Source organism: Bos taurus, chromosome 13 (assembly GCF_002263795.3).
Source record: "Bos taurus isolate L1 Dominette 01449 registration number 42190680 breed Hereford chromosome 13, ARS-UCD2.0, whole genome shotgun sequence".
NCBI lineage: Eukaryota > Metazoa > Chordata > Mammalia > Artiodactyla > Bovidae > Bos > Bos taurus.
This window is the reverse complement of record NC_037340.1, coordinates 73,804,254-73,832,178: the sequence shown is the minus strand read 5'-3', so window position 1 is coordinate 73,832,178 and position 27,925 is coordinate 73,804,254. Positions and strand designations below refer to the sequence as shown.

Genomic DNA, 27,925 nt, shown 5'->3' with positions numbered 1-27,925 from the left:
CGCAGGCCCAACTGAGAGTCTGCACCTCTGAGGACTACCTGAGTGCCTGAACCTGAGCAGCTTAGACCTGGGAGGGACATGCAGCCCAGGTCCGGCCTCGGACGGTACCCAGCAGAGCAGCCTAGAGACTGAGCAATGTGGGCAGGGAGGGCACACACGCCATGAGTGGGGGCAGGCCCAGTGTGGCCGAGACACTGCGAGCACATGCCAGTGTTATTTGTTTGCAGCCTCCCTCCCTCCCCGCAGCGGGAATGAACAAGTGAGCCTAAAAAACTGGCCACCACCGCCCCCTTGTGTCAGGGTGGAAATCAGACACTGAAGAGACCAGCAAACAGAAGAAGCTAAAACAGAGGGAACGGCCTTGGAAGTGACAGGTGCAATAGATTAAAACCCTGTAGTTAGTACTGACTACATAGGAAGGGTCCTATAGATCTTGAGAAATATGAGCCGGACCAAGGAACTATCCGAAAATGAACTGACCGCACACTGCCCACACAACACCAGAGAAAGTCCTAGATATATTTTTACTATTTTTATGATCATTTTTTTTTAAATTTTTAAGTCCTCTATTACTCCTTTAATTTTCATTTTTATAACCTACTATTACTCTGGGGAAAAAAAGACCCTATTTTTTAAAGCAAACTTCATATATATATATTTTTGTTTTTATAATTTTTGTGACTTTGTTTTTTTTTCTTCTTTTCTTTAATACTGTATTTTTGAAAATCCAACCTCTACTCTAGATTTTTAATCTTTGCTTTTTGGTATTTGTTATCAATTTTGTACCTTTAAGAACCCAACCTTCAGTACCCATTTTTACTTGGGAGCAAGATTACTGGCTTGACTGCTCTCTCCCACTTTGGACTCTCCTTTTTCTCCACCAGGTCACCTCTGTCTCCTCCCTCCCCCTTATCTTCTCTACCCAACTCTGTACATCTCTTTGTGTGTTCCAGATGGTGGAGAATGCTTAGGGAACTGATAACTGGCTGGATCTGTCTCTCTCCTATTGATTCCCCCCTTTATCCTCCTGGCCACCTCTGTCTCCTTCCTCCCTCTTCTCTTCTCTGTATAACTCCGTGAACATCTCTGAGTGGTCCAGACTGTGGAGTGCACATAAGGAAGTGATTACTGGCTAGGTTGCTCTCTCCTCTTTTGATTCCACCTCATCTCATTCGGGTCACCTCTAACTCTCTCCTCCCTCCTCTCTTCTCCATGTAACTCTGTGAACCTCTCTGGGTGTCCCTCACTGTGGAGAAACTTTTCATCTTTAACCTAGATGCTTTATCAACAGTGCTGTATAGAAGGAGAAGCCTTGAGACTACTGTAAAAATAAGACTGAAAACCAAAAGCAGGAGGCTTAAGTCCAAATCCTGAGAACACCAGAGAACTCCTGACTTCAGGGAACATTAATCGACAGGAGCTCATCAAACACCTCCATACCTACACTGAAACCAAGTACCACCCAAGGGCCAACAAGTTCCAGAGCAAGACATACCATGCAAATTCTCCAGCAACACAGGAATACAGCCCTGAGCTTCAATATACAGGCTGCCCAAAGTTACTCCAAACCCACTGACATCTCATAACTCATTACTGGACACTTTACTGCACTCCAGACAGAAGAAATCCAGCTCCACCCACCAGAACACCGACACAAGCTTCCCTAACCAAGAAACCTTGACAAGCCACCCATACAACCCCACACACAGCGAGGAAACTCCACAATAAAGAGAACTCCACAAACTGCCAGAATACAGAAAGGCCATCCCAAACTCAGCAATATAAACAAGATGAAGACACAGAGGAATACCCAGGAAGTAAAGAAACAGGATAAATGCCCACCAAACCAAAGAGGAAGAGATAGGGAATCTACCTGATAAAGAATTCTGAATAATGCTAGTGAAAATGATCCAAAATCTTGAAATCAAAATGGAATCACAGATAAATAGGCTGGATACAAGGGTTGAGAAGATGCAAGAAAGGTTTAACAAGGACCTGGAGGAGCCTGGTAGGCTGCAGTCCATGGGGTCACCAAGAGTCAGACACGACTGAGCGACTTCCTTTTCACTTTTCACTTTCATACATTGGAGAAGGAAATGGCAACCCACTCCAGTGTTCTTGCCTGGAGAATCCCAGGGACGCGGGAGCCTGGTGGGCTGCCATCTCTGGGGTTGCACGGAGTCGGACACGACTGAAGTGACTTAGCAGCAGCAGCAGAAGAAATAAAAAAGAGTCAATATATAATGAATAATGCAATAAATGAAATGAAAAACACTCTGGAGGCAACAAATAGTAGAATAATGGAGTCAGAAGATAGGATTAGTGAAGTAGAAGATAGAATGGTAGAAATAAATGAATCAGAGAGGAAAAAAGAAAAACGAATTAAAAGAAATGAAGACAATCTCAGAGACCTCTGGGACAATGTTAAACGCTCCAGCATTCGAATCATGAGAAAATACTTGAGGAGATAATAGTTGAAAACTTCCCTAAAATGGGGAAGGAAATAATCACCCAAGTCCAAGAAACCCAGAGAGTCCCAAACAGGATAAACCCAAGGCAAAACACCCCAAGACACATATTAATCAAATTAACAAAGATCAAACACAAAGAACAAATATTAAAAGCAGCAAGAGAAAAACAACAAATAACACACAAGGGGATTCCCATAAGGATAACAGCTGATCTTTCAATAGAAACTCTTCAGGCCAGGAGGGAATGGCAAGACATACTTAAAGTGATGAAAGAAAATAACCTACAGCCCAGATTACTGTACCCAGCAAGGATCTCATTCAAATATGAAGGAGAAATCAAAAGCTTTACAGACAAGCAAAAGCTGAAAGAATTCAGCACCACCAAACCAGCTCTCCAACAAATGCTAAAGGATCTTCTCTAGACAGGAAACACAAAAAGGGTGTATAAACTCGAACCCAAAACAATAAAGTAAATGGCAACAGGATCATACTTATCAATAACTACCTTAAACGTAAATGGGTTGAATGCCCCAACCAAAAGACAAAGACTGGCTGAATAGATACAAAAACAAGACCCCTATATATGTTGTCTACAAGAGACCCACCTCAAAACAGGGGACACATACAGACTGAAAGTGAAGGGCTGGAAAAAGATATTCTATGCAAATAGAGACCAAAAGAAAGCAGGAATAGCAATACTCATATCAGATAAAATAGACTTTAAAACAAAGGCTGTGAAAAGAGACAAAGAAGGACACTACATAATGATCAAAGGATCAATCCAAGAAGAAGATATAACAATTATAAATATATATGCACCCAACACGGGAGCGCCGCAATATGTAAGACAAATGCTAACAAGTATGAAAGGGGAAATTAACAATAACACAATAATAGTGTTAATACCCCACTCATACCTATGGATAGATCAACTAAACAGAAAACTTATAAGGAAACACAAACTTTAAATGATACAATAGACCAGTTAGACCTAATTGATATCTATAGGACATTTCACCCCAAAACAATGAATTTCACCTTTTTCTCAAGCACACATGGAACCTTCTCCAGGATAGATCACATCCTGAGCCATAAATCTAGCTTTGGTAAATTCAAAAAAACTGAAATCATTCCAAGCATCTTTTCTGACCACAATTCAGTAAGATTAGATCTCAATTACAGGAGAAAAATTATTTAAAACTCCAACATATGGAGGCTGAACAACACGCTCTGAATAACCAACAAATCACAGAAGAAATAAAAAAAAAAATCAAATATGCATAGAAATGAATGAAAATGAAAACACAACAACCCAAAACCGGTGGGACACTATAAAAACAGTGCTAAGGGGAAAGTTCATTGCAATACAAAATACCTCAAGAAACAAGGAAAAAGTCAAATAAATAACCTAACTCTACACCTAAAGCAACTAGAAAAGGAAGAAATGAAGAACCCCAGGGTTAGTAGAAGGAAAGAAATCTTAAAAATTAGGGCAGAAATAAATGCAAAAGACACCATAGCAAAAATCAACAAAGCCAAAAGCTGGTTCTTTGAGAGGATAAATAAAATTGACAAACCATTAGCCAGACTCATCAAGAAACAAAGGGAGAAAAATCAAATCAATAAAATTAGAAATGAAAATGGAGAGATCACAACAGACAACACAGAAATACAAAGGATCATAAGAGACTACTATCAGCAATTATATGCCAATAAAATGGACAACATGGAAGAAATGGACAAATTCTTAGAAAAGTATAACTTTCCAAAACTGAACCAGGAAGAAATAGAAAATCTTAACAGACCCATCACAAGCATAGAAATTGAAACTGTAATCCAAAATATTCCAGCAAACAAAAGCCCAGGTCCAGACGGCTTCACAGCTGAATTCGAACAAAAATTTAGAGAAGAGCTAACACCTGTCTTACTCAAACTCTCTTCCAGAAAATTGCAGAGGAAGGTAAACGTCCAAACTCATTCTATGAAGCCACCATTACCCTAATACCAAAACCTGACAAAGATGCCACAAAAAAAAAGAAAACTACAGGCCAATATCACTGATGAACATAGATGCAAAAATCCTTAACAAAATTCTAGCAATCAGAATCCAACAGCACATTAAAAAGATCATACACCATGACCAAGTGGCCTTTATCCCAGGGATGCAAGGATTCTTCAATATCCGCAAATCAATCAATGTAATATACCACATTAACAAATTGAAAATAAAAGCCATATGATTATCTCAATAGATGCAGAGAAAGCCTTTGACAAAATTGAACATTCATTTATGATAAAAAAAAAAAACCTCTCCAGAAAGCAGGAATAGAAGGAACATCAGTTCAGTTCAGCTCAGTCACTCAGTCGTGTTCGACTCTTTGCGACCCCATGAATAGCAGCACGCCAGGCCTCTCTGTCCATCACCAACTCCCGGAGTTCACTCAGACTCACGTCCATCGAGTCAGTGATGCCATCCAGCCATCTCATCCTCTGTTGTCCCTTTCTCCTCCTGACCCCAATCCCTCCCAGCATCAGAGTCTTTTCCAATGAGTCAACTCTTCGCATGAGGTGGCCAAAGTACTGGAGTTTCAGCTTTAGCATCATTCCTTCCAAATAACACCCAGGGCCGATCTCCTTTAGAATGGACTGGTTGGATCTCCTTGCAGTCCAAGGGACTCTCAAGAGTCTTCTCCAACACCACAGTTCAAAAGCATCAATTCTTCAGTGCTCAGCTTTCTTCACAGTCCAAATCTCACATCCATATGTGACCACAGGAAAAACCATAGCCTTGACTAGACAGACCTTGTTGGCAAAGTAATATCTCTGCTTTTGAATATGCTATCTAGGTTGGTCATAACTTTCCTTCCAAGGAGTAAGAGTCTTTTAATTTCATGGCTGCAGTCACCATCTGCTGTGATTTTGGAGCCCCCCAAAATAAAGTCTGACACTGTTTCCACTGTTTCCCCATCTATTTCCCATGAAGTGATGGGACCGGATGCCATGATCTTTGTTTTCTGAATGTTGAGCTTTAAGCCAACTTTTTCACTCTCCACTTTCAATAAAAGCTATATATGACAAACCCATAGCAAACATCATCCTCAATGGTGAAAAGTTGAAAGCATTTCCCCTAAAGTCAGGACAAGACAAGGGTGCCCACTCTCACCACTACTATTCAACATAGTTTTGGAAGTTTTGGCCACAGCAATCAGAGCAGAAAAGGAAATAAAAGGAATCCAAATTGGAAAAGAAGAAGTAAAACTCTCACTGTTTGCAGATGACATGATCCTCTACATAGAAAACCCTAAAGACTCCACCAGAAAATTACTTGAGCTAATCAATGAACATAGTAAAGTTTCAGGATATAAAATCAACACACGGAAATCCCTTGCATTCCTATACACTAATAATGAGAAAATAGAGAAATTAAGGAAACAATTCCATTCACCATTGCAACGGAAAGAATAAAATACTTAGGAATATATCTACCCTAAAGAAACTAAAGACCTATATATAGAAAACTATAAAACACTGGTGAAAGAAATCAAAGAGGACACTAATAGATGGAGAAATATACTGTGTTCATGGATTGGAAGAATCAATATAGTGAAAATGAGTATACTTCCCAAAGCAATTTATAGATTCAATGCAATCCCTATCAAGCTACCAACGGTATTTTTCACAGAGCTAGAACAAATAATTTCACACTTTGTATGGAAATACAAAAAACCTCGAATAGCCAAAGCAATCTTGAGAAAGACGAATGGAACTGGAGGAATCAACCTGCCTGACTCAGGCTCCACTACAAAGCCACAGTCATCAAGACAGTATGGTACTGGCACAAAGACAGAAATATAGATCAATGGAACAAAATAGAAACCCCAGAGATAAATCCACGCACCTATGGACACCTTATCTTTGACAAAGGAGGCAAGAATATACAATGGATTAAAGACAATCTCTTTAACAAGTGGTGCTGGGAAAACTGGTCAACCACTTGTAAAAGAATGAAACTAGAACACTTTCTAACACCATACACAAAAATAAACTCAAAATGGATTAAAGATCTCAATGTAAGACCAGAAACTATAAAACTCCTAGAGGAGAACATAGGCAAAACACTCTCTGACATAAATCGCAGCAGGATCCTCTATGACCCACCTCCCAGAATATTGGAAATAAAAGTAAACAAATGGGACCTAATTAAAATTAAAAGCTTCTGCACAACAAAGGAAACTATAAGCAAGGTGAAAAGGCAGCCTTCAGAATGGGAGAAAATAATAGCAAATGAAGCAACTGACGAAGAACTAATCTCAAAAATATACAAGCAACTCCTGCAGCTCAATTCCAGAAAAATTAACGACCCAATCAAAAAATGGGCCAAAGAACTAAACAGATATTTATCCAAAGAAGACATACAGATGCCTAACAAACACATGAAAAGATGCTCAACATCACTTATTATCAGAGAAATGCAAATCAAAACCACAATGAAGTACCATTTCACACCAGTCAGAATGGCTGCTATCCAAGTCTACAAGCAATAAATGCTGGAGAGGGTGTGGAGAAAAGGGAACTCTCTTACACTGTTGGTGGGAATGCAAACTAGTACAGCCACTATGGAGAACAGTGTGGAGATTCCTTAAAAAACTGGAAATAGAACTGCCTATGACCCAGCAATCCCACTGTTGGGCATACACACCGAGGAAACCAGAATTGAAATTGAAAGAGACACGTGTACCCCAATGTTCATCGCAGCACTGTTTATAATAGCCAGGACATGGAAGCAACCTAGATGTCCATCAGCAGATGAATGGATAAGAAAGCTGTGGTACATATACACAATGGAGTATTACTCAGCCATTAAAAAGAATACATTTGAATCAGTTCTAATGAGGTGGATGAAACTGGAGTCTATTATACAGAGTGAAGTAAGCCAGAAAGAAAAACACCAATACAGTATACTAATGCATATATATGAAATTTAGAAAGATTGTAACGATAACCCTGTCTGCGAGACAGCAAAAGAGACACAGATGTATAGAACAGTCTTTTGGACTCTGTGGGAGAGGGCAAGGGTGGGATGGTTTGGGAGAATGGCATTGAAACATGTATAATATCATATAAGAAACGAATCGCCAGTCCAGGTTCAATGCAGGATACAGGAAGCTTGGGGCTGGTGCACTGGGATGACCCAGAGGGATGGTGTAGGGAGGGAGGTGGGAGGGGGTTTCAGGATGGGGAACATGTGTACACCCATGGCAGATTCATGTTGATGTATGGCAAAACCAATACAATATTGTAAAGTAAAAATAGTAAAAAATAAAAATAAAGATATTCAGTAACAATATGTAATTACTTACAGTATTACCCTGTCACTGTGATGCCTAACAACACTGGTAATAATGCCCTGGACAGAAGGATATCAAAGGGCCTTTTCACATTTGCACCCCTAGACCCCGACCATCTCTATTGCAAACAAACTGGTGGGTTTCAGTTGCTCACCTTGTAGACCAAACAGTGATGACCATCCTCTATTTGACTGAGATCCTCCCATCTCTGCAGCCCTGGGGCCTGATTTCTGCCTGCAGTCTGCACACACGGGTCCCTGCAAGGCCAAAGTAATCAGATACATCTACAACACCAAGTCTGGGATCTTCAAGTCCTTTGCTGCAAAGCAAAGAAGAACAATGTCAAGATGGGGAAGGACTGTTCCAGACCCACAGTGGTGCTATCAGGCCCTGGGCTAAGACAGGTAGAGGATGGGCTGAGGAGATGTGGAGCTCAAGAGAGCACACAATCCTCACCAACCCACAGTGTATTTTTCCTCAGGGCATCCCAGGGGAAGTGGCTGCAGTGTCCTTTGAAACCATGGACTGAGCATGTCCTCCACGGGCCAGCGTAGCATAGGTCACACCTAGAAGCCACATCATGACAATCTGAGACTACTCCCATGTTCTCCTTTCTCAGATGGGAGCATTAAGTCAGTCACCCTACACAAAGTCACCTCTCACCCTACAGAGCCATCTATATTGCTCCTGAGTGCCCCACCTTGGCTTAGAGAATTCGCTGCCTTCTTGGTGGCCATCCTGGTCTTGGGAGGACAGTGGTTTGCTCTTTCCTGGGATGGTCTAGGACCTGTCCAGTTATGCAGTATCCAGGTCTGGGTCTTCAGAAGTATTAATTAGCAAGTTCCTTTCCTTTTGCTTCCCTGGTGGCTCAGACGGTAGAAGCATCTGCTTGCAATGTGGGAGGCCCAGGTTCGATCCCTGGGTTGGGAAGATCCCCTGGAGAAAGAAATGGCAACCCACTCCAGTATTCTTGCCTGGAAAATTCCATGGATGGAGGAACCTCGTAGGCTACAGTCCATGGGGTCGCAAAGAGTCGGATACGACTAAGCAACTTCACTTTCACTTTTCCTTTCACAGAGAACCTGTGAACTGTGCCCCCTTGAGATGCTGAAGAACAAGGAGGATCCACCCATGGCTGGACTCTGTCTGCTTCTGAAAATGTTCCGCATTCTCTTGCTTCTCAACTCTATCCTCATCAGCAGAAATCTGCCTCTTTCATTTGCCCCGTGGGGCTACTTGGTTTAGTTCTGTCTCATCCAGTTGGCCCTAAACACCATGAGAGCAAGTCTTCTATTTATCCCTAGACCTTCTCACAGCTCCTGGCACAAAGGCTACAGTCAGTCCATAAATATTGGGGGAAGGAAGGAAGGAGAAAAGCTCCACATGACTGGAATGACTGTGGACCCCGGAATTAAATCCAGGATCTTGTCCTAATCTTCTTCCTCACTGCATCCTCACCTTCATCCTCCACCCCACCGTCACCTCCAGAACCTTCCGGAACCTGAGTGCCTGGACCCTGCCCCTCCTCCCACAGCCGCGACTGCTAGGACCCACCTCTTTTTCTTGATAAATATGATTTGACACTCATAAAGTCATGTTCAATATCTTCAATGCATCATTATGCTAATAACAGACTAGTTCACCTGAGTGTTGTTTGTGTATTAGTAACATTAAAAGAAATGGGACACACAACTAACCCTTTTCATACATGTCTTCCTTCTGATTTTCAGCTTTCTTTCTTTCAACAAGAAACTTTTCCTTAGGTGAACTTTGTTTCTTCGTGTCTAAAATAAGAATGTGTGTGCATGCTCAGTCGCTAGGTTGTGTCTGACTGTACCTAATCCACAGACTTTAGCCTGCCAGGCTCCTCCGCCCACGGGATTCTCCAGGCAAGAATACTGGAGTGGGTTGCCATTTCCTTCTCCCAGTGATCTTCCAAACCCAGGGATCAAACCTGTGTCTCTTGCATTGCAGGTAGATTATTTACCACTGAGCTACCAGGAAAGACGGCTTCCCTGGGTAAAGCACCTGCCTGCAATGCGGGAGACCCCGATTCGATCCCTGGGTCGGGAAGATCCCCTGGAGAAGGAAATGGGAACCCACTCCAGTATTCTTGCCTGGAGAATTCCATGGATGGAGGAGCCTGGTAGGTTACAGTCCACAGAGTCGCAAAGAGTCGGACAAGACTAAGCAACTTCACTTTCTTTCTTTCTTACCAGGAAAGCCCCAAAATCAGAATGATAATATTTAACTCATAAGACTGTGAAATAACAAGTTACCTTTTGGTGAGGGCTTCCCTGGTGGCTCAGTGGTAAGGAACCTGCCTTCCGGTGCAGGAGATGTGGGCTTGATCCCTGGGAGGGGAGGCTCCCTGGGAGAAGGAAATGCAACCCACTCGAGTATTCTTGCCTGGAGAATCCTGTGGACAGAGGAGCCTGACGAGTTACAGTCAGGAGTCAGACATGACATAGCAGCTAAAAAGAAATTAACACGTTTTCCTGAACACTTACTGTGAGCCCATCTCATAGGTCACAATGTTAAATGCCCCTGGACCAGCCAAATATGACTGGACATATTTGGAGCGGGGGTGGAGGCTGGAGGGACAAAAAGGAATGGCGGGGATTATGGAAACTGGAGAGAACACTCCCCTCCTGAGAAGAAAGCATCTCTCCTTAGCTTAGTTCACGACTTTCAGAACGTGGTCCCTTGAGCAACATCCTCAGTCCCAGAAACCTGGTAGATGCAGATACTCAGGTCCCAACCATGTCTTACCAAATCAAACCTCAGAAAGTGGAGGTCTCAGATCTGTGTTTCAACAAATGTTTAATGAATTCTAAAGCTCACTCATAGTTGAGACCCACTGCTCCCTGGTGGCTCAGACGGTAAAGGTGGCTTCTCGATGCAGGAAATGTGGGTTTGATCCCTGGATTGGGAAGATCACCTGGAGAAGGAAATGTTTACCCACTCCAGTATTCTTGCCTGGAGAATCCCATGTAACAGAAGAGGGCTCTTGTTAAATGTCAAGACTGTGTTGCCAGATCGCTTATTTTTCCAACAATGTGAGTTCATTTTCTGTAAAATCTCCCACTGTTAAATCCCAGAAATGTTTCATAATTGTAGAAAGTACTATGTGGGTTAATAATATTTGTATGCTAGCCGGATTTGCAATCTCTGGTTTCTGCTTTTCCTTTCAATCCTGAAAATTATCCTAACAAAAACAGTATTCACAACATCATTCTAAGATTGCAAACTACTTATTTCCAAAAATCCAGATGCTGTTTTATCATGTAGCCTGAAATTGACCACCCATGACTCAGATGTGAATGATGGTCACAGGACAAAGCCTCAGAAAAATCTAAACATCTTCTGCATACCCAGTGTACATTCCATCCTTTCAGGATGTGGCCTTAAGTATCATGGAATTCAAATTTCTCCCTTTTTTTGAGGGAAAAACTGAGGATTAAGGGGCAGAGATATGACCTGATATCAGAGTTTTGGGTTCTCTGGTCTTTATCCAGATACAAACCCTGTGATTTTCCCGTCTTGTGATTTCTCTGAAGATGCCCTCAGGAAATGGGGAGGTTTCTAATCAGAGATCTCAATCACTCATGAGTAGGGAGGAGGGAGGAGGAGGGGGGACCAGCTCATCAGGGGACCTCTGATCCAGGGGTGGGGGTGGGGGCTCTAACCTGGATCAAACTGAGGAGGACCAGGACAGGAGGACACTGGGAGAGAAAGACAGACAGATGAGAGAGGAGGGGGGAGAAGAGAGGAGTTTGTGCTCTTAGGGGGAGTCTCTGCTGCTCCCTGGTCTCAGGTAGACAAATTGAGGCAGGAGGAAGGAAAGGCCAGAGGGCCTCCTAAACTGAAGTCCTATTTGTGCTATTTGCAAATTGTGAGTAATGAGGAAGTCTCTTTACCTCTCTGAGCCTCTGCTTTCTCCTTGACACAATGGGATGAGAATCCAGACGCCATAAGATTGACATGAAGCTAAATGAAATGGTACATATGAGATGCCGCAGGAGAGAGGAGACCCTCCACTCACAGTGGCTGGTTTTGTGAGTCACTGGCTATTAAGGCCATTCTATCTTAGGTTAACTCAGGACTGAGCTCCTTTCCTTCTCAACGGTGTTACATGGTTGTGTGCTGTGCTAAGTCGTTTGAGTCACATCTGACTCTTTGCGACCCTATGGACTGTAGCCCACCACCCTCCTCTCCCCATGGGGGATTCTCTGGGCAAGAGTACTGGAGTGGGTTGCCATGCCCTTCTCCAGAGGATCTTCCCAACCCAGGGAGTAAATCTCCATCTCCTGTGTCTCCTGCATCAGCAGGCGGGTTCTTTACCTCTAGCACCACCTGGGAAGTTACATGGCTGTAACTGCAAGTACATATACAAGAAGGGATGGTGGGTGTGTCGAACAGTAGCATATTTTATTCTCTTGGGTTCCAAAACCACTGCAGGCGGTGACTGCAGCCATGAAATTAAAAGATGCTTGCTCCTTGGAAGAAAAGGTATGGCAAACCTAGACAGCATATTAAGAAGAGACCTAACATTGCTGACAAAAGTCCATATAGTCAAAGCTATGGTTTTTCCAGTAGTCATGTATGGATATGAGAGTTGGACCAAAAAGAAGGCTGAGCACCAAAGAATTTATGCTTTTGAACTGTAGTCACGGAGAAGACTCTTGAGAGTCTCTTAGACAGCAGGGACATCAAACCAATCAATCCTAAAGAAATCAACTCTGAATATTCACTGGAAGGACTGATGCTGAAGCTGAAGCTCCAATACTTTGGCCACCTGATGCGAAGAGACATCAGGTGGAAAAAAAGACCCTGATGCTGTGAAAGATTGAGGAGAGGAGGAGAAGCAGGTGATGGAGGATGAGATGGTTGGATGGCATCTCCGATTCAATGAACACGAGTTTGAACAAACTCTGAGAGATAGTGAAGGACAGGGAAGCCTGGTGTGCTGCAGTCCATGGGGTGACAAAGAGTCAGACACAACTGAGTGACCGAACAACAACACACCTGATGTGTGCACTCTAGTTTACCGCTTGCAATGCAGCAGAGCACATGTGCACAGACTCTGAAGTCAGATCCCTGGGTCCCAATCTCCTCTCTACAAGCTATGACCTAAGCAAATTACTTTATTTCCTGTTATCTCAGGTACCTCTTCAGTCACATGAGGAAATAGCAACAGTTTCTCCATCTTTCTTTAAAGATTTTTGAGGATTAGATGAATTATATGTGTCAGGTGCTTAGGATAATGCCTGCCACAATGAAGAATTTAAGTTTTACCTGGTGTAACTACTCATTACTGTTATTATTAATACTACAAAGGCCTTAGACTTCTCAGGGAGAAGGAATACATGCCTGTTGCCTCCATTGCTTCCATGGCAACTACATGATGTGGGCAGCACGGATCTCATCTGATACCTGAGGACACAGGACTCTGGGAGATTTAAATCCTCAGGAACAAAGTTTGGAAAACACAGAGCTGGTGCCCAAACCAAGGTCCTATGGCCCCATCGCCACTGAGGGAGAGCAGGAAGAAGGAGGTGGTTACCAGTGTTCTTCCGAGGTCCCCTGGAGTCCACTCAGGCAGACAGCTCTCCTGTTGGTGAAACCAGATGAGGGGTGAGGGGTGATCATGTTCTGGAGACATGTCTGTCTCTGCTTCCCTTCTGACCACTCCCTTACTCTTTTTTCTACCCAAAATATCAGAGTTTGTGCCCCTGATACAGACGCTGTTTCCCTGACTCACCGTCTGTCTAGACCAATGCCAGGTGAAGAGCTTGTGTGGGTCCAGTAAAGATGCTGCCAGAATGGTTGCAGGAAGCTTCCCTGGGTCACACCTGTCTTCTTAAGTAGGTACAGTTGAAGCAGGTGGGCATAGAAGCCCAGATGTGAAGACACCTGCAGGAGGCTGCAAAGGGGACATGAGCTAACACAGTTGCTCCATTATCCACCTTTGATATGCTTCCATCCACAGAATGACCATCCATCACTTGCTATGCACTTCTCTAAGAGCTGTGATGTTCCTTGAATGACCATATTGAACAAAATCCCACGTTTAGTATCACATCCTGTGTTTCTACGAAACCGACAGGCATAGTCAAGTTTGAGAATCAAAGTTACTGAGCATTTGGCCCCAGTAGGCAGAAGCAGGACCATGAAAGGTGGGGGGATTACACATTGTACAAGACTGACCCCTGATCATTCCTTTCCTCATTCCTCTCCTTGTTGGCTGTTCTGACCCCTCAGCTGGAGTGCAAAAAGCTCAGTCTTCCACCAGCTTTCCTTAGAAACCCTTCTACAAGGCCAAAAAGATGAGCCAGCTCTGCCTCTCTACAGCCCTTCTTGTGTTTCTGGGCACCTGGTGGGTGAAACCAGGAACCAATGCTAGGGTTAGTCCTGGCTCACCTCTCCTCTACAGCCTGGGGACAGGTGATAAGCGGGGGTCCATGGAAGGCACTGGGGTGGGTGCAGCAAAACCTCTCTGCATTTCTTCCAGTAAATTGAGCAGTTTTCACTTCAGGGAAATTCCTTGCCTCTCAAGAGGTATCATTATGTGTTCTGCTTCGTTAAAGGCATATCCCACCTGATTCTGCCAGATCAGGGACTTCATAACTGAGACCCTATTTCTGGTCCCTGCCTTGACCCTGATCCTACTGCAGTGTCATAACAAAATCCAAATTTGACCCCTGTCTCCGTCCATGCCCCAGACCCCCTGAAACACTTGGAATTTTCTGTATATTCTCAATCATGAGATGAGTGAAGGATGGGACCTGAGATAGTGTCAGGATAGGACTGGACTGCAGAACATGCCATCAGGTGATTAGAGGGTTAGAACTATCAAGCCCAGTCCATCTGGGGACAGGAGAAGGTACTGATACTGATTTCAGTCACCAATGGCCAAAGATTCAATAAAATTGTCTGTGTCCAGCCCTCAATTAACATTGGGTTCAAAGAGCTTCAGAGAAGGTGATACCATCAAGGGAATGTGAGTGGGGGAAGTCCTGAGAGGGCTTGGAGTCTCGGCATCCTCTATTCCCCGTTTATCATAAGCTTTTCCACTTCCCTGTCCCTGAGTTTTATGCTTTACATCAACTGGGCACAGCAAGTAAAGGGCATTCCTGAGTTGTGTGAGTGGTTCTAATAAGTTATTGAACCTTAGAGATGAGTCTTCAAAGCTCTCAGTTTATTGCCAGTTGGTCACACGTGTAAGTGACCCCAGGACTTGTGATCGACACTTGAAGTGTGGACCGTCCTCAGGGAGGGAGTCCTCACCCTGTGGGGTCTGGGTCCCCTCTGCAGATTTAGTGTCAGAAGTGGATTGACTCCTGGGTGCCCAGTGGGTGTTGGGGAACCAGTTGCTGTTGGTAGAGACCCAGCATGTTTGGGGTCAGGGGCAACACCCAGACTCACACTTCCCTATCATTTGTGTCTGGTATGAGGGTCAGGACCCTGAGACTATATTATGTGGGGCAGAGCACTCAGAACCCCCTCCCAGTTCTCTGCATTTTCAGAATTCCTGGCAGAATCATGTACTTGATTAAATGTACTGTGACTTGTCCTGATCCCACCACTGACATGTTTTCTGTCCTAGGGAAGTCATCTGCACTTTCCTCTCCTGAACAGGGGGACCAGGTTACTTGAGTTTTTTGAAAAGATAACCAGTCAATGAGTATTCAGAGCTTGACATTCATGGTCAATGATGTCTAGTTTCCCCCACAATGTTTTAGTCCAAAAGAATTATCTGCATATATTTCCTCACCAGCCCTTCAAAAAAAATTTGTCTGTCAAATAATGAGCACTTCTTTGTGATGAAATTAATCAGAACATTGAGTGACAACCGGGCTTCTTACCTTTGGAGACCATTGTGGGAAGAGAAGGCAATGCAGTACTTTCGGGAGTTTGCTCAAGGCGCAAAAACTGTTCTTTCCCAACTGGTAAAATATAAGTCAAAACTCAAGGCAACTCATTTTGCTGGTCCTGTCAGATGATTATTTCATTTTCCTATTGGGATATATGATGTTAGAGGAGACTCATAATTATATGGACAGGTGAAAGAAAGTGTTAATGGCTCAGTCGTGTCTGACTCTTTGTGACCCCATGGGCTATAGGTTGCCAAGGTCTTCTGTCCAGGAAATTCTCCAGGCAAAAATACTGGAGTAGGTAGCCATTCCCTTCTCCAGGGGATCTTCCTGACCCAGGGATCTAATCCAGGTCTCCTACATTTCAGACAATTTTTACTGTTGAGCGATGAGTGTAGCTATATATATATATATGTGTGTGTGTGTGTGTGTGTGTGTGTATATGTATATACATATATACATATACACACACATAGGTATGCATAGAGAGACAGGTTTCATCATATTTGTATATACATAAATACAGGTATATATATAGAGAGAGAGACAGGTTTCATTATCTAATAGAATATAAGGAATATTACTATATCCAGAGTTTTCAACGATTGTGCACTTGAAATAAGGATGACATGGGAGATTCATATACGTGACAAATATTTATCAAATACATAGGATTTTTGTCCCAGAAGGCACATTTCTTGGTGTAGGAAAACAGCTGTAAACAAAATATAGTAAAATAATATGCCTTCTGAGAGGCCGACCGACAATGAAAACAGGGAAAATCCTATGGCAGATAGTGATGAGTGTTGTGAAGAAAGAGAGTGATGGGAATTCAGGAGACTGTAGAGGGCCAGGGAAACACTCTGGAATAAGGAGACCTTGAGCAGAGGCTGCCAAAAATGAGACTGATGTGTTTGAGCAGCAGCCAGGACCAGGGTGGCTGCAGCTGAGCGGGTAAAGGGAGGGGAGTGGAAGGGGATGAGGCAGAGAGGCCACGGGGGTAGGTCATGAGGAGCTTTGTAGGACTTTATAAGAATCCAAATTTGACTCTGAGAGAGCTGAGGAGTCACTGAGGGATTGGTCATGGGAGCCATGCAATAGGATTCAAGTTTTAAGAGGATCCCTGAGTCTGCAGAGTGGAGAGTGGCTCCTCGGAAATAAGAACAGAGACAGAGGCCCCTGGGCAGGCTGCTGCAGTGGTCCAGTGAGCCATGGTGGAGTGTGTACCTGTGTTGTTCCTTGAGTAGATCTCAGTTTTTTAGATCATAAATGACTTGCTTTGTTGAGGTTTCTGTGGAGACTTCATCACAAATCATTCAATCTTTAGGCATTTGTGATGGATTCGCCCTCCACCTCTCACCCCTCCCTGAGGTGTGGGGGCAGGGAAAGAGGAAAGGTGGAAATGAGAATTCCCACTCCCCCAATCAAGTGTTGATTACCCTGATAACACACTCCATCCTTGGTTTAGACTGAGTGTTTACTAGCCCCTTCCCTCACATGACAAAAGTCTCCTTGTTTCTCTCATCTCTCAGGAAACTCCAGCAGTGTTAGGAGCTCTGTGCCAAGAATAGGAATTGATATTTCTTTATAGTGACAGCATCAGTATTCCCTCAATATTCCATGATTCCAGTGCTCATGCTGTAACCAGAGTGAACACACTGGAGGGTCACAGCCCAGGAGGACATCAGCTTCCCCAGCTAAGTTCCTGCCTGGATCAGTGTCTGATAGACAGCAAGTGTCCATCCAGTGCAGAAGCTGTGACAGTGGTTGCAGGAAGGTGGCCTGTGTCACACCTGTCATCTGTGCTAGGTGAGGGGGTCAGGGCATTGAGGTCCAGGTGAGATGACACCTGCAGGAGGCTGAAAGAAGGACCTGAGCTCACACACTGCTGTTCACTTATAGGTCCTGTGATTTGTCTCATCCACTCACTATCTATCACATGCCATGCACTGCTCTAGGTCCTGGGATGCTCCCTGAGTCAACATATTAGAATCACTATCTGTGTTTACAGGAGACCCACAGGTAGAGTCAAATCTGAGAAGTACTTTTACTGGACTTTAGGCCCCTGTAGAGAGAAGCCAGAGGCATAGTTTTGTAGGGAGATTACGCAATAAACAGGACTGACCCAGCTCCTCCCCTTGCCCACTCCCTTCCTCATCACCTGATCCCACCCCTCGCCAGGATATTAAAGCTCAGTGCATCCCCAGCATCCTCAGGAGCCCTCCTGCAAGGCCACGAAGATGAACCGGCTCTGCCTCTCCGCAGCCCTTCTCTTCCTCCTGGTTATCCTGGTGGACAGCACCCTGGTGAACATACACCATATCCAGGATGAAGGTAGGTCCAGCCTCACCTGTCTTCTACAGACTGGAGGGAAATGATGGAAGTCTATGGAAGGGGGCAGGGCAGGTGTGGGGTGAGTACTGCCAACCCTTTCTGGATTTCTCCTGTCATGTTGGGCAGGATTTTTGTTTGGGTTTGCTGTGTTGGACTTACTGGCTATGCGATGACATTGTCTAGTAACCAGGGCTACTTTGGTTGCAGTGTATGGGCTTCTCATTGTGGCTTCTCTCATTGCAAAGCAGGGGCTTGAGGTATCTGGGCTCAGTAATTGTGGTTCACCTGCTTAGTTCCAATGAGGCACGTGGAATCTTCCCAAACCAGGGATCAATCCTTGTTCCCTGCATTGGCAGGTGGATTCTTAACTACTGGACCACCAGGGAAGGCTGAAGTTGTAAGCTTTCAACTCCACTGACATTATGACTCTCATGAGGAAATATATTAAATATATATATATATATATGTATATATGTGTGTATATATGTATATATGGGATATATATATCCCACCTAAATCTACCAGATTAGGAACCCCGTTTGTGAGACTCTCTATTCCTGGTCCCTGCCTTGTCCCTGAACCTCACTATAGTTTAGTAATAAAAAGATCCATATTTGATCCTTCTCATGACATGGCCAAGGCCTCCTAAAACTCTTCGAATTTGCTGACTTTACAGGTTATGAGATGAGTCACTAAAGGTGACTCAAGGCACCTTCAAGATTGGGCTGGTCTCCAAGAAACCTCAAACACCCATTTAAAGGGTATAGTTTTCACCACCTCTCACTCTAGCACCTCTGAGGACAGGGGAGGGAACTGAGAGCGAGATCAATTACCAGCAGCAGATGATCCAACCAATATGCCTGTTTAGTGAGCCCTGGAAAGAAGTACATAACTACTGGGCTCAGAGAGCTTGCAGGATGGTGGACACAGGGAGGTGCTGTGAGAGTGCTGTGCTCACTAGAGCATGGGGGCTGGGCACACGCCCACCCCCCTTTGCCCTGCACATCGCCTCCCTTGTGCTGCCTTTAGTTTTATTTTGTATATTAATCCGGGTATAGCAAGCAAGGGTTTTCCTAGGGTCAACTGCCAGTTCTATTCAGTAGCTGAATTTGAAGGTGGGGTCATAGAGGCCCCGATTTTAGCCATTTGGTCACAAGCATGAATGAGTGACTCAGGACCCCATGGCTGGCATCTGAACTGAGGAGAGTCTTGAGCACTCAACCTGAAGAATCTGCAGTAATTCCATGGATTTGAAACAGAAGTGAATTTCTTGTTGGGCACCCAGTGGCTGTTTGGGAATTGGTTGCTATTGGTAGAGGCACCACATATTTGGTGTCAGGGAAACCTAGACTCACTCTCCTCTATGATTTCGGGGCTCAAGCGATGCTCCAAAAGTGGGGAGTAACGAAAGTACACGTGGCACCCAGAAACTGTTCTTAGTTATCTTTATTTTCAGAGTTCCTGGCAGAATCAGGCAGTGTATCCAATGCGTTGTACGTGATAGTATCTAGTCCTGGCCCTGCCGCCCACGTGCCATGTTTCCTGGGCAACTCATCTGCAATTTTCTCATCTGAACAGGGAACACAGGTTACATGGGTTTTTGAACAGATTTGTTGTTTTCCTTCAGTTGCTCAGTCATGTCCAACTCTTTGCAACCCCATGGACACCAGGTTTCCCTGTGCTTCACCATCTCCCGGAGCTTGCTCAAACTCATGTCCACTGAGTCAGTGATGCCATCCAACCATCTCATCTTCTGTCATCCCCTTCTCCTCCTGCCTTCAATCAATCTTTCCCAGCATCAGGGTCTTTTCCTGTGAATCAGTTCTTTGTATCAGGTGGCCACAGTATTGGAGCTTCAGCTTCAGCATTAGCCTTTCCTATGAATATTTAGGGTTGATTTCCTTTAGGATTGACTAGTTTGAACAGATTACCAGTCATGAATATAAAGAGGTGAAACACATTTCAGCTCTTTGCAAGTAGTGAACTTTGTGCATTTTTAACCAAGATATGTTAATTAATCTGAAAATAACTTGTCTACCTACTGGTCCTGGGCAAGAAAGAATATTTGGGTGTCAAATAATGAGTATTCCTTTATTTATGAAAAATAACCAGAAAGACCTGGGATGAATGAGCAGAGCCACTGCAGAGAAAACAAGAAACACAGCCCTGTGTGGTTGCCTTCTGGGACCAAGGCTGATACAGTATTAGTAAAGTCTCCAGGCCCTTTCCCTTGTCCCCTTTTGACTATTATTTTATTTTACATATTTGCTTCCTGCCTTGTCCACTGTTGACTATTCTTCTATTCTCCATATTTGATCCTTGCCTTGGTTCATGGCCCAGGTCTCCTGAAACTCTCTGAATTTACTGTCTTTCATAGGTCTGGAGACAAGTCATAGACGGGGACCTAAGAAGCATTCAACAAAAGATATGATTAAAAATATCATCCGTGGTGTGGCTACAGGTGTGAACTTTCTGCAACTCCGGGGAGAGGAGAGGGCACTGAGATTGAGAACAGATGCCACTGGCCAATGGTTCAATCAATACGCCTGTTTAGTGAAACCTCAATAAGAGTCCATGAATGTGGGCATTCAGAGAGTGTTTGGGGTGGTAACACACGGCGGTGATGTGAGGGTCCCCACACCTCCACTTCCACTTTTCCCTGCACCTCTCACTCACATTGCTGTGCCAAGATTTATCCTTTATGATAACATGAGATCTCTATGAGAGTGGTCTTCCTGAGTCTGGTCGTCAGATCTATTGCATTATTGAACACCAAGGTGGGGTAAGGGAACTTCCCAGTTTTAGACCCTTTGTCAAATCATGAGTGAATCGGGACAACACGCCTATCATCTGAGCTGAGAACAGTTTGAGCCCTCAACATGCAGAATCTGTACTAACTCCCCTCATTTCTTATCAGAATTAAATTGCCCTGTTGGACACCCAGTGGTGTTTGGAGGAATTGCATGTTGTTTCTAGAGACACCACAGATGTGGTGTCAGGGAAACCCAGACTCAGTCTCCCTGTGCTTTGGGAGCTCGGGTGAGTCCTGGGGACAGGGGAGTAATGAAAGTAGGGCACTGCACCCAGAAGCTGTTACCAGTTATCGGTACTCTCAGAGCTTCTGGGAGAATAGGATAGTATGTCAGATGGATTGTGACAGGGCAGTATCTTGTCCTGACCCTGCCACCCACATGCCATGTGTCCTGGGGGAAATCATCTGAACAGCAGACACCTGTTACATGGGTTCTTTGAACATATTACCAGTCATAAATACAAAGAGTTTATTCACACTTCGTGGCCAATTTTGCTCATTTTCCACCAGGATATGTTCATTTGAAAAGATATTTCTACCTACTGCTTTGGGGTGAGAAAGAATATTTATGTGTCAAATAATGATTATCCCTCTACTATAATAATAAATCCCAAAGACCTGGGACCACTGAGCAGAGCAATTGCAGGGAAAGCATGAAACACAGCCCTTGTGTGGCTGGCTCCTGGGACAAGGCTGATATAACATTAGCAAAGTCTCCAGGCCTTTTCCCTTGTCCACTTTGGACTATCATTTTATTATCCATATTTGAACCTTGTCCCGGCTCATGGTCTCAGACTCCTGAAAACTGTGGAATTTTTGTCTTTCCTAGGTGCCAAGATTGCCAACGCGGGATCCGGTTTCATACGTGAAGTGGTTAAAGCAATGCGTGAAGGGAATAAAGGTTTGAACTTTCTGCTCCTGTGGGGAAAGGGGAGGGCACTGAGATTGAGGTCAGTCACCACTGGCCAATGATTCGATCAGTGTGCCTATTTAGTGAAACCTCATTAAAAATCCAGAATACTGGCATTCAGAGAGTGTTTGGGACGGTGACAAAAGGAGGTTATATGAGGGTGCTCATCTAACCAGGGCATGGAGGCTTTGCACATCTCCACTCCCCTTCGCCCTACAGATCTCCTGCATTTCATTCTTTCTGAGTTTTATCCTGTACATCGATTGAGAACAGTAAGAGTGTTCCCGGGATCAGTACAGATCTCCTGCATTTTGTTCTTTCTGAGTTTTACCCTGTACATTGATTGAGAACAGTAAGAGTGTTCCCGAGATCAGTCACCAGTTCCCCTGATTATTGTGCGTGGAGGTGGGGTCACGGAAACTCTCATTTTTAGTCATTTGGTCAGAAGCATGAGTGACTTGAGACCACATGACTGGCTTCTGAAGAGAGGACAATCTAGATCCCTCAACCTGTGGCATCAGCCCAAACGCCACAGATTTTGTGTCAGAAGTCAATTAACTGGTTCTCCCATTGGGTGTTGGGAACCGGATGGTGTTAGTGCAGAAACCACGCATTTCGCTTCAGGAAAAAACACGGACTCACCTTCCCTTGTGATTTGAGGGCTCACATGAGGCTTGGGGAGAGGTGAGTAGGGAAAGTAGGACCCTGCTCCCAGAAACACTCACCAGTTATCGGTATTTTCAAGCTCCTAGCAGGATCAGGTAGTGTATCGATGGGTTGCGACCTCACGGTATCTTTTCCTGACCCTACTACCCACATGATTGTGTCCTGGGGCAAGCCATCTGCAGTTTCCTCATCTGAACAGGGGAACACGTTACATGAGTTCTTTGAACAGATGACAAATCATGTAAATAAATAGTTTATCCACATTTCATGGCCAGATTTGTCCATTTTCCACTATGGTGTATTAAATCTGAAAAAAAAATTCTCTGCCTACTTGCTTTGGACAAGTAAAAATATTTCTTCATCAAATAATGGTTATTCCTCTATTATTAAAACTAATCAAAAGATGTGGAACCACAGAGGAGAGCAAAGGCAGGGAGAGCAAGTAACCGCCCTTTTGTGGTAGGCTGTGGGACCAACGCTGATATGGTTGTTAAAGTCTCCAGGCCCTTTCCCTTGTCTTTTTTTTTGACTGTTATTATCTTATCCATGTTTGATCCTTATCCTGTTTCATGGACCAGGCCTCCTGAAACTCTTGAAATTTACTTTCCTTCATAGGTCATGTGAAGACTTCCGGAGCACAACTCAAGAACCACACAGTAGAGGAGTCCCCAACATTCAATACTCAGCAATTAATACTCAGTGAGAAGAATAAAGGTTTGTACTTTCTGTGCCTCTGGGGAGAGGAAAGGGCACTGAGACTGAGATCAGTCACCACCGGCCAATGGCCAGTGGCCAATGATTCAATCAATAAGCCTACTTCTTGAAACCTCAAAAAAATGTAAAAATATTAAAGTTCAGAGAGTTTCCTGGGTGGTGAACACAAGTACGTGATGTGAGGGTGCTGTGTTCACTGAGACATGGAGGCTCCACACACCTCCACTCCCCCTTTGCTCTACACGTCCCCTCCATTTCACTATTTGTGAACTTTTCATGTATATTCATCTGAGAACAGTAAGGGTTTTCCTAAGTTTTATCATCAGTTCCATTCAGTTGTTAAACTTGGAAGTGATGTCATGGAACCTCCACATTTTAACCGTTTGGTCACAAGTGTAAGTAACAAGGGAACACGTGACTGGCTCTATAAAGTGAGGACAGTCTTGAGCCCTCGTCCCGTGAGATCTGCATTAACTGCACAGATTTCACATCAGGCGTCAGTTGACTGGGGGATGCCCAGCAGGTATCTGGGGAATTGGTTGATGTTGGTAGAGACGCCACATATTCGCTGTCAGGGTTTAACCCAAGCTCACTCTGCCCTGTGAGGTGGGGGCTTAGATGAAGCTTGGGATGGGGAAGTAATAAAAGTAGGACACTGCATCCAGAAACTCTTACAAGTAAGCTGTATTTTCCGAACTCCTGGTGGAATCAGGTATTGTAATCGATGGGTTGTGACATCATAAGTTACCTGTCCTGACCCTACCACCCACATGCTTGTGTCCTGGGGCAAGTCATCTGCAGTTTCCTCATCTGAACAGGGGAAAATGTTACATGAGTTCTCTGAACAGTTTACCAGTCGTGAATATAAAGAATCTGTTCGCATTTCATGACCAATTTTGCCCATTTTCCACCAACGCGTTAATCTGAAGAAGTTTATCCTTGCAAGAAAACATATTGAGGGCTCAAATAATGATTATACCTCTATTATTAAAAATAAGCAGAAAGACGTGGGACCACTGAGCAGATCAACTTCAAGAGCGCAAAAACACAGCCCTTGTGTAGTTTGTCTCGTGGGACCTAGGCTGAGAAAATATGAGTAAAGTCTCCAGGCCCTTTCATTTGTCCTCTTTTGACTATTATTTTATTGTTCATATATTTGATCTATATTTGATCCTTGTCCTGGTTCATGGTCCAGGCATCCTGAAACTCTTGGAACTTACTTTCTTTGACAGACCATGAGACCACTCAGGGAAAGCAACCCAGGAAACTTCAGGTTCTGGGTTGTCTGCCAAAAAACTCAAACACCCATTCAGAGGTTGGAAATTTCACCAATTTCTTGCCAGCCCCTCTGGGGAGAGGGGCAGGCTCTGAGATCGAGATCAATGAGCAATGGCCACTAATTTAATCAAAGTGGTTCTCTATTGAAAACCTCCTTAAAAATCCATAAATATCTGGGTTCAGAGGCTTCAGGGTTAACGATTACCAGGACAGACTCTTTTATTATCCTCTCAGGAGACTGAATGTTAGAGGGAGATTGACCTTTGTGTTGATGTGCCCCATTATCAAGGTGATTTTGTACTAAAAGGAAATCAATTATACCCATTCTATTTGATGACCTTGCACTTGTGGAGAGAATGAAAATGAGAGTTAGTAAGTCCCTTTAAAGCACTGTTCTTGGGGATGGGGACACAGCTATCAAAAAAACATGGCAAAGTAATTTGCCTTCTTGGAGGATGACATAAAAATAGCAAAGGGGAGAAATCCTATGGTAGGTTATCAGTTTCTTGAAGATAGAGAGCAAGGCAGAGAAACAATGCTGTCCTTTTTCTCTACAGGGTCAAGGAAACCCTCTGTGATAAGGAGGCACTGAGCAGAGCTGCAGAAATAACATGCCTGGTTGTGTCTGAGCAACAGAAGGGACCAGGGTAGCTGGATATGAGAGGGTTTATATGAGGGGAAACGAGTAGAAGGGGATGAGGCATCGAGGCCATGGGAGCAGGTAGAGAGAACGCTTGTAGGACTTTTTAAGAATCAGAATTTGACTCTCAGAGAAAAAGGGACTCACTGAGGGATTGGTCGTGATGGAGCCATGCGGAAGGACAGAATAATAACAGAATCCTTCAGGCTGCAGTTCAGAGAGTGGCCTCGAGGGGGTAAAGAGCAGAGACAAAGCCCCAGTGAGCAGTGTTATTCCCTGAGTGGATCCCAGGTCTCTTGAATAACATGAATGTCCTGCTCTGTTGAAGTTTCTATGGAGGCGTCATTACCTAGTCATGATGCATTAAATCATTAGCCATTGGAGGTCGTTCAACAGACAGCTCCATTACCCTCCCTGAGGCTGAGCGAAGGAGAGGAGCAGTGGATAGAAGACCAGGGGAAGGGTGGAATGAAAGTGCCCACCCGCCGGTAGGCAGACCTTTCCTGTGCAATCAGAGCCCGTTCTGGGCTCATTAGAGTCTTTCCAAACTCAACCACTTCACATATCAAAGGACACTGTTATTGCTCTCATCACAAAAGAAATACCAAGATTTTTAGGATCAGCATCAGGAAAACAATGAAAAAACAAATATGTATATTTCTCCTTATATACACAATATATAGTATCAATATTCATTCATAGAATCCCCATGAAATAACTGAAGCAAACACAGTGTTATGTTTTCTTCATGCCTTTTTCCATTATAGCACGATTCCTTCACAATTTTTATTAATGATGGAAAGCTTTTACCACACACATAACACAGAGGATATTAATAGTATTATAAAACTCAGGTATCCAGACCCAGTAATTACTGACATATAGGGAATATTTTTTACCTTTGTCCTGTTGTTGTTGTACACTTGTGGAGGTTTTTGTGTTTTTTTTCTTTTTTGAGCATTTATGTATTTATTTGGGTGGGCTGGTTATTAGTTGCGGGTCCCAGGCTCAGTAGTTATAGTCTGTCGACTTCGTGTCTACAGCATTTGGGACTTTAGTTCCCTGACAAGGGATTGAACCCTGGACTCAGGCATTGCACGGTAGAGTCTTAACCACGGGATCACCAGGGAAGTCCTACAGAAGTTTTAAGGCTTTTCAAAGGCATTATGCCAGATTTTCTTAAAAGGCTTCATGAAGAGACATATGTTTGCACATGATTACTACATCATGTCACCCCTAGCAACATTCATAATTCATCCAGAAAAGGAGGTTTTCAAATAGGCTTTTCAATTTGACCTCCACAACCCTAACATTCTCTATTCCAAACAAACCGGTGGTTCTAGTTGTTGGCCTTGTACGGAGCAGTGATGACCGTCCACGTAACTGACAACTGCCCTCTCATTCCAGCAGATTCTAGGCCTGCCTTCTGCCTGGAGCCCAAAGTGGTAGGTCACGGCACTACTAAGATGCCCAGGTACTTCTACGATGCCAAGACCGGTCACTGTGAGCCGTTCACATATGGCAGCCTCGGAGGGAACAAAAACAACTTCCTAACGATAGAGGACTGCATGAAGACCTGCGGTCAAGGGGCTGGTTCCCTGTGGTAAGACAGGGGCCAGGGCACAGGGGGAGGGAAGGGCTGGGGAAAGGGGCGGAGCTCAGGGGGCCACACACCATTCACCCTGCACAGTGTCTTCCTCCTCGCTGCTGCCAGGAGGAGAGGCTGCAGTGTCCTGTGAAACCACACTGAGCGAGTTCTCCAGGGAGAGGATGGCAGGAGGTCAACCCCGGAGGCCTCTTTGTGGTCATCTCAGCCTGATCACATGCTCTTCTTTCTTAGATGGGAACACTGCTTCAGCCACCCTCCAGGGCAGGTCTGCAGTGCTCCTGAGTGCCCCACCTAGGCTTGGAAAGTTCACTTCTTTCTTGTAGGCCATTTGGGTCATGAGGACTCTGCTTCTATATTTTTGGAAAATCTAGGATCTGTCAAGATGACCAGTGTCCAGGTCTGGGGCTGCAAATGATGGCACTTAGCAAGTTCCTTTCTTTTTGCAGAGGACACTCGAAGAGTGTCTCCCAGAAAATGTGAAGTCCGAGGAGGACCCCTGCAGAGCTAGGCCATGGCTGCTTCTAAACCATTAGGTCTCCTCGCAGTTCTTCTCTCCCCTACCCTCCACAGCAGAGCCAGCCTATTTCCTCTCTTCCACGGTCTGCATGCCTTTTCTGTCTCATCCAGTTAGCTCTCAGCACCATGAGAACATGTCCTCCCTTTATCCCAAACACTTAGGACAGTTCCTGACACCAAAGAGACAGTTCTACTTGAGGAAGGAAGGAAGGGATGTAGGAGCACACTCCCCATGACCAGAGTGACTGCAGAGCCTGCGCTTTATCACAGGATTTTCATTTTCACCCCCATCCTCACGGCATCCTCACCTTCATCCCCCTGCCCACCATCACTGCTCTCCTCGTGGGTGGCCAGGTGGTATTTCCAGCATCCAGTTCTCAGCATCCATACTGAGAGAAGAGTTTGGGATAAAGAAGCCCCTAAACCCCAGAATGATGCTGCATTTTCCTTTCTGTAACTTCAAACACTGTGGGTTATATTTAAATAAATGCATATTAAAATTAAACTGACTGGAGTGGAGCCTGTTGTTTGCAACTACAAACCTTAACCAATAAGGTCCATGGAAATAGTGGTCCTCCTCACTGTTCTGCAGAGCTGTGGGCACCTCCAAATTCCCTGTCCAGAGACTGTGCCCTACCAGGTACAAGAAGCAAACCTGTTATAGCCTCACTGACCTCTTAGTAGCCACACCAAGCTACACAGAAGCGTGCTAGACACACACCTCAACATGACAGCTTTTATTTCATGCTT

The 27,925-nt window shown here is 44.3% G+C and overlaps 1 protein-coding gene across 1 annotated transcript; it reads left to right on the top strand.

Moving 5' to 3' along the window:
- Positions 1-17,805: 17,805 nt before the first annotated feature.
- Positions 17,806-26,942, top strand: LOC404105 (trophoblast Kunitz domain protein 1). Its single transcript, XM_015474207.3, has 5 exons — positions 17,806-18,030; positions 20,408-20,491; positions 21,672-21,743; positions 23,034-23,132; positions 26,458-26,942. Exons 1-5 carry the CDS (start codon positions 17,937-17,939, stop codon positions 26,655-26,657), a joined length of 549 nt encoding a protein of 182 aa, XP_015329693.1. The 5' UTR covers positions 17,806-17,936; the 3' UTR covers positions 26,658-26,942.
- Positions 26,943-27,925: the final 983 nt, after the last annotated feature.

What these genes read in the sequence shown, in the direction of transcription:
- LOC404105 (XM_015474207.3), top strand. Translation starts at nt 17,937, where the DNA reads ATGAACCGGCTCTGCCTCTCCGCAGCCCTTCTCTTCCTCCTGGTTATC. An exon ending in ACACCATATCCAGGATGAAG is followed by an intron (nt 18,031 to 20,407) that starts GTAGGTCCAGCC and finishes TGTCTTTCATAG; the next exon opens with GTCTGGAGACAAGTCATAGA. An exon ending in ACTCAGTGAGAAGAATAAAG is followed by an intron (nt 23,133 to 26,457) that starts GTTTGTACTTTC and finishes CTCTCATTCCAG; the next exon opens with CAGATTCTAGGCCTGCCTTC.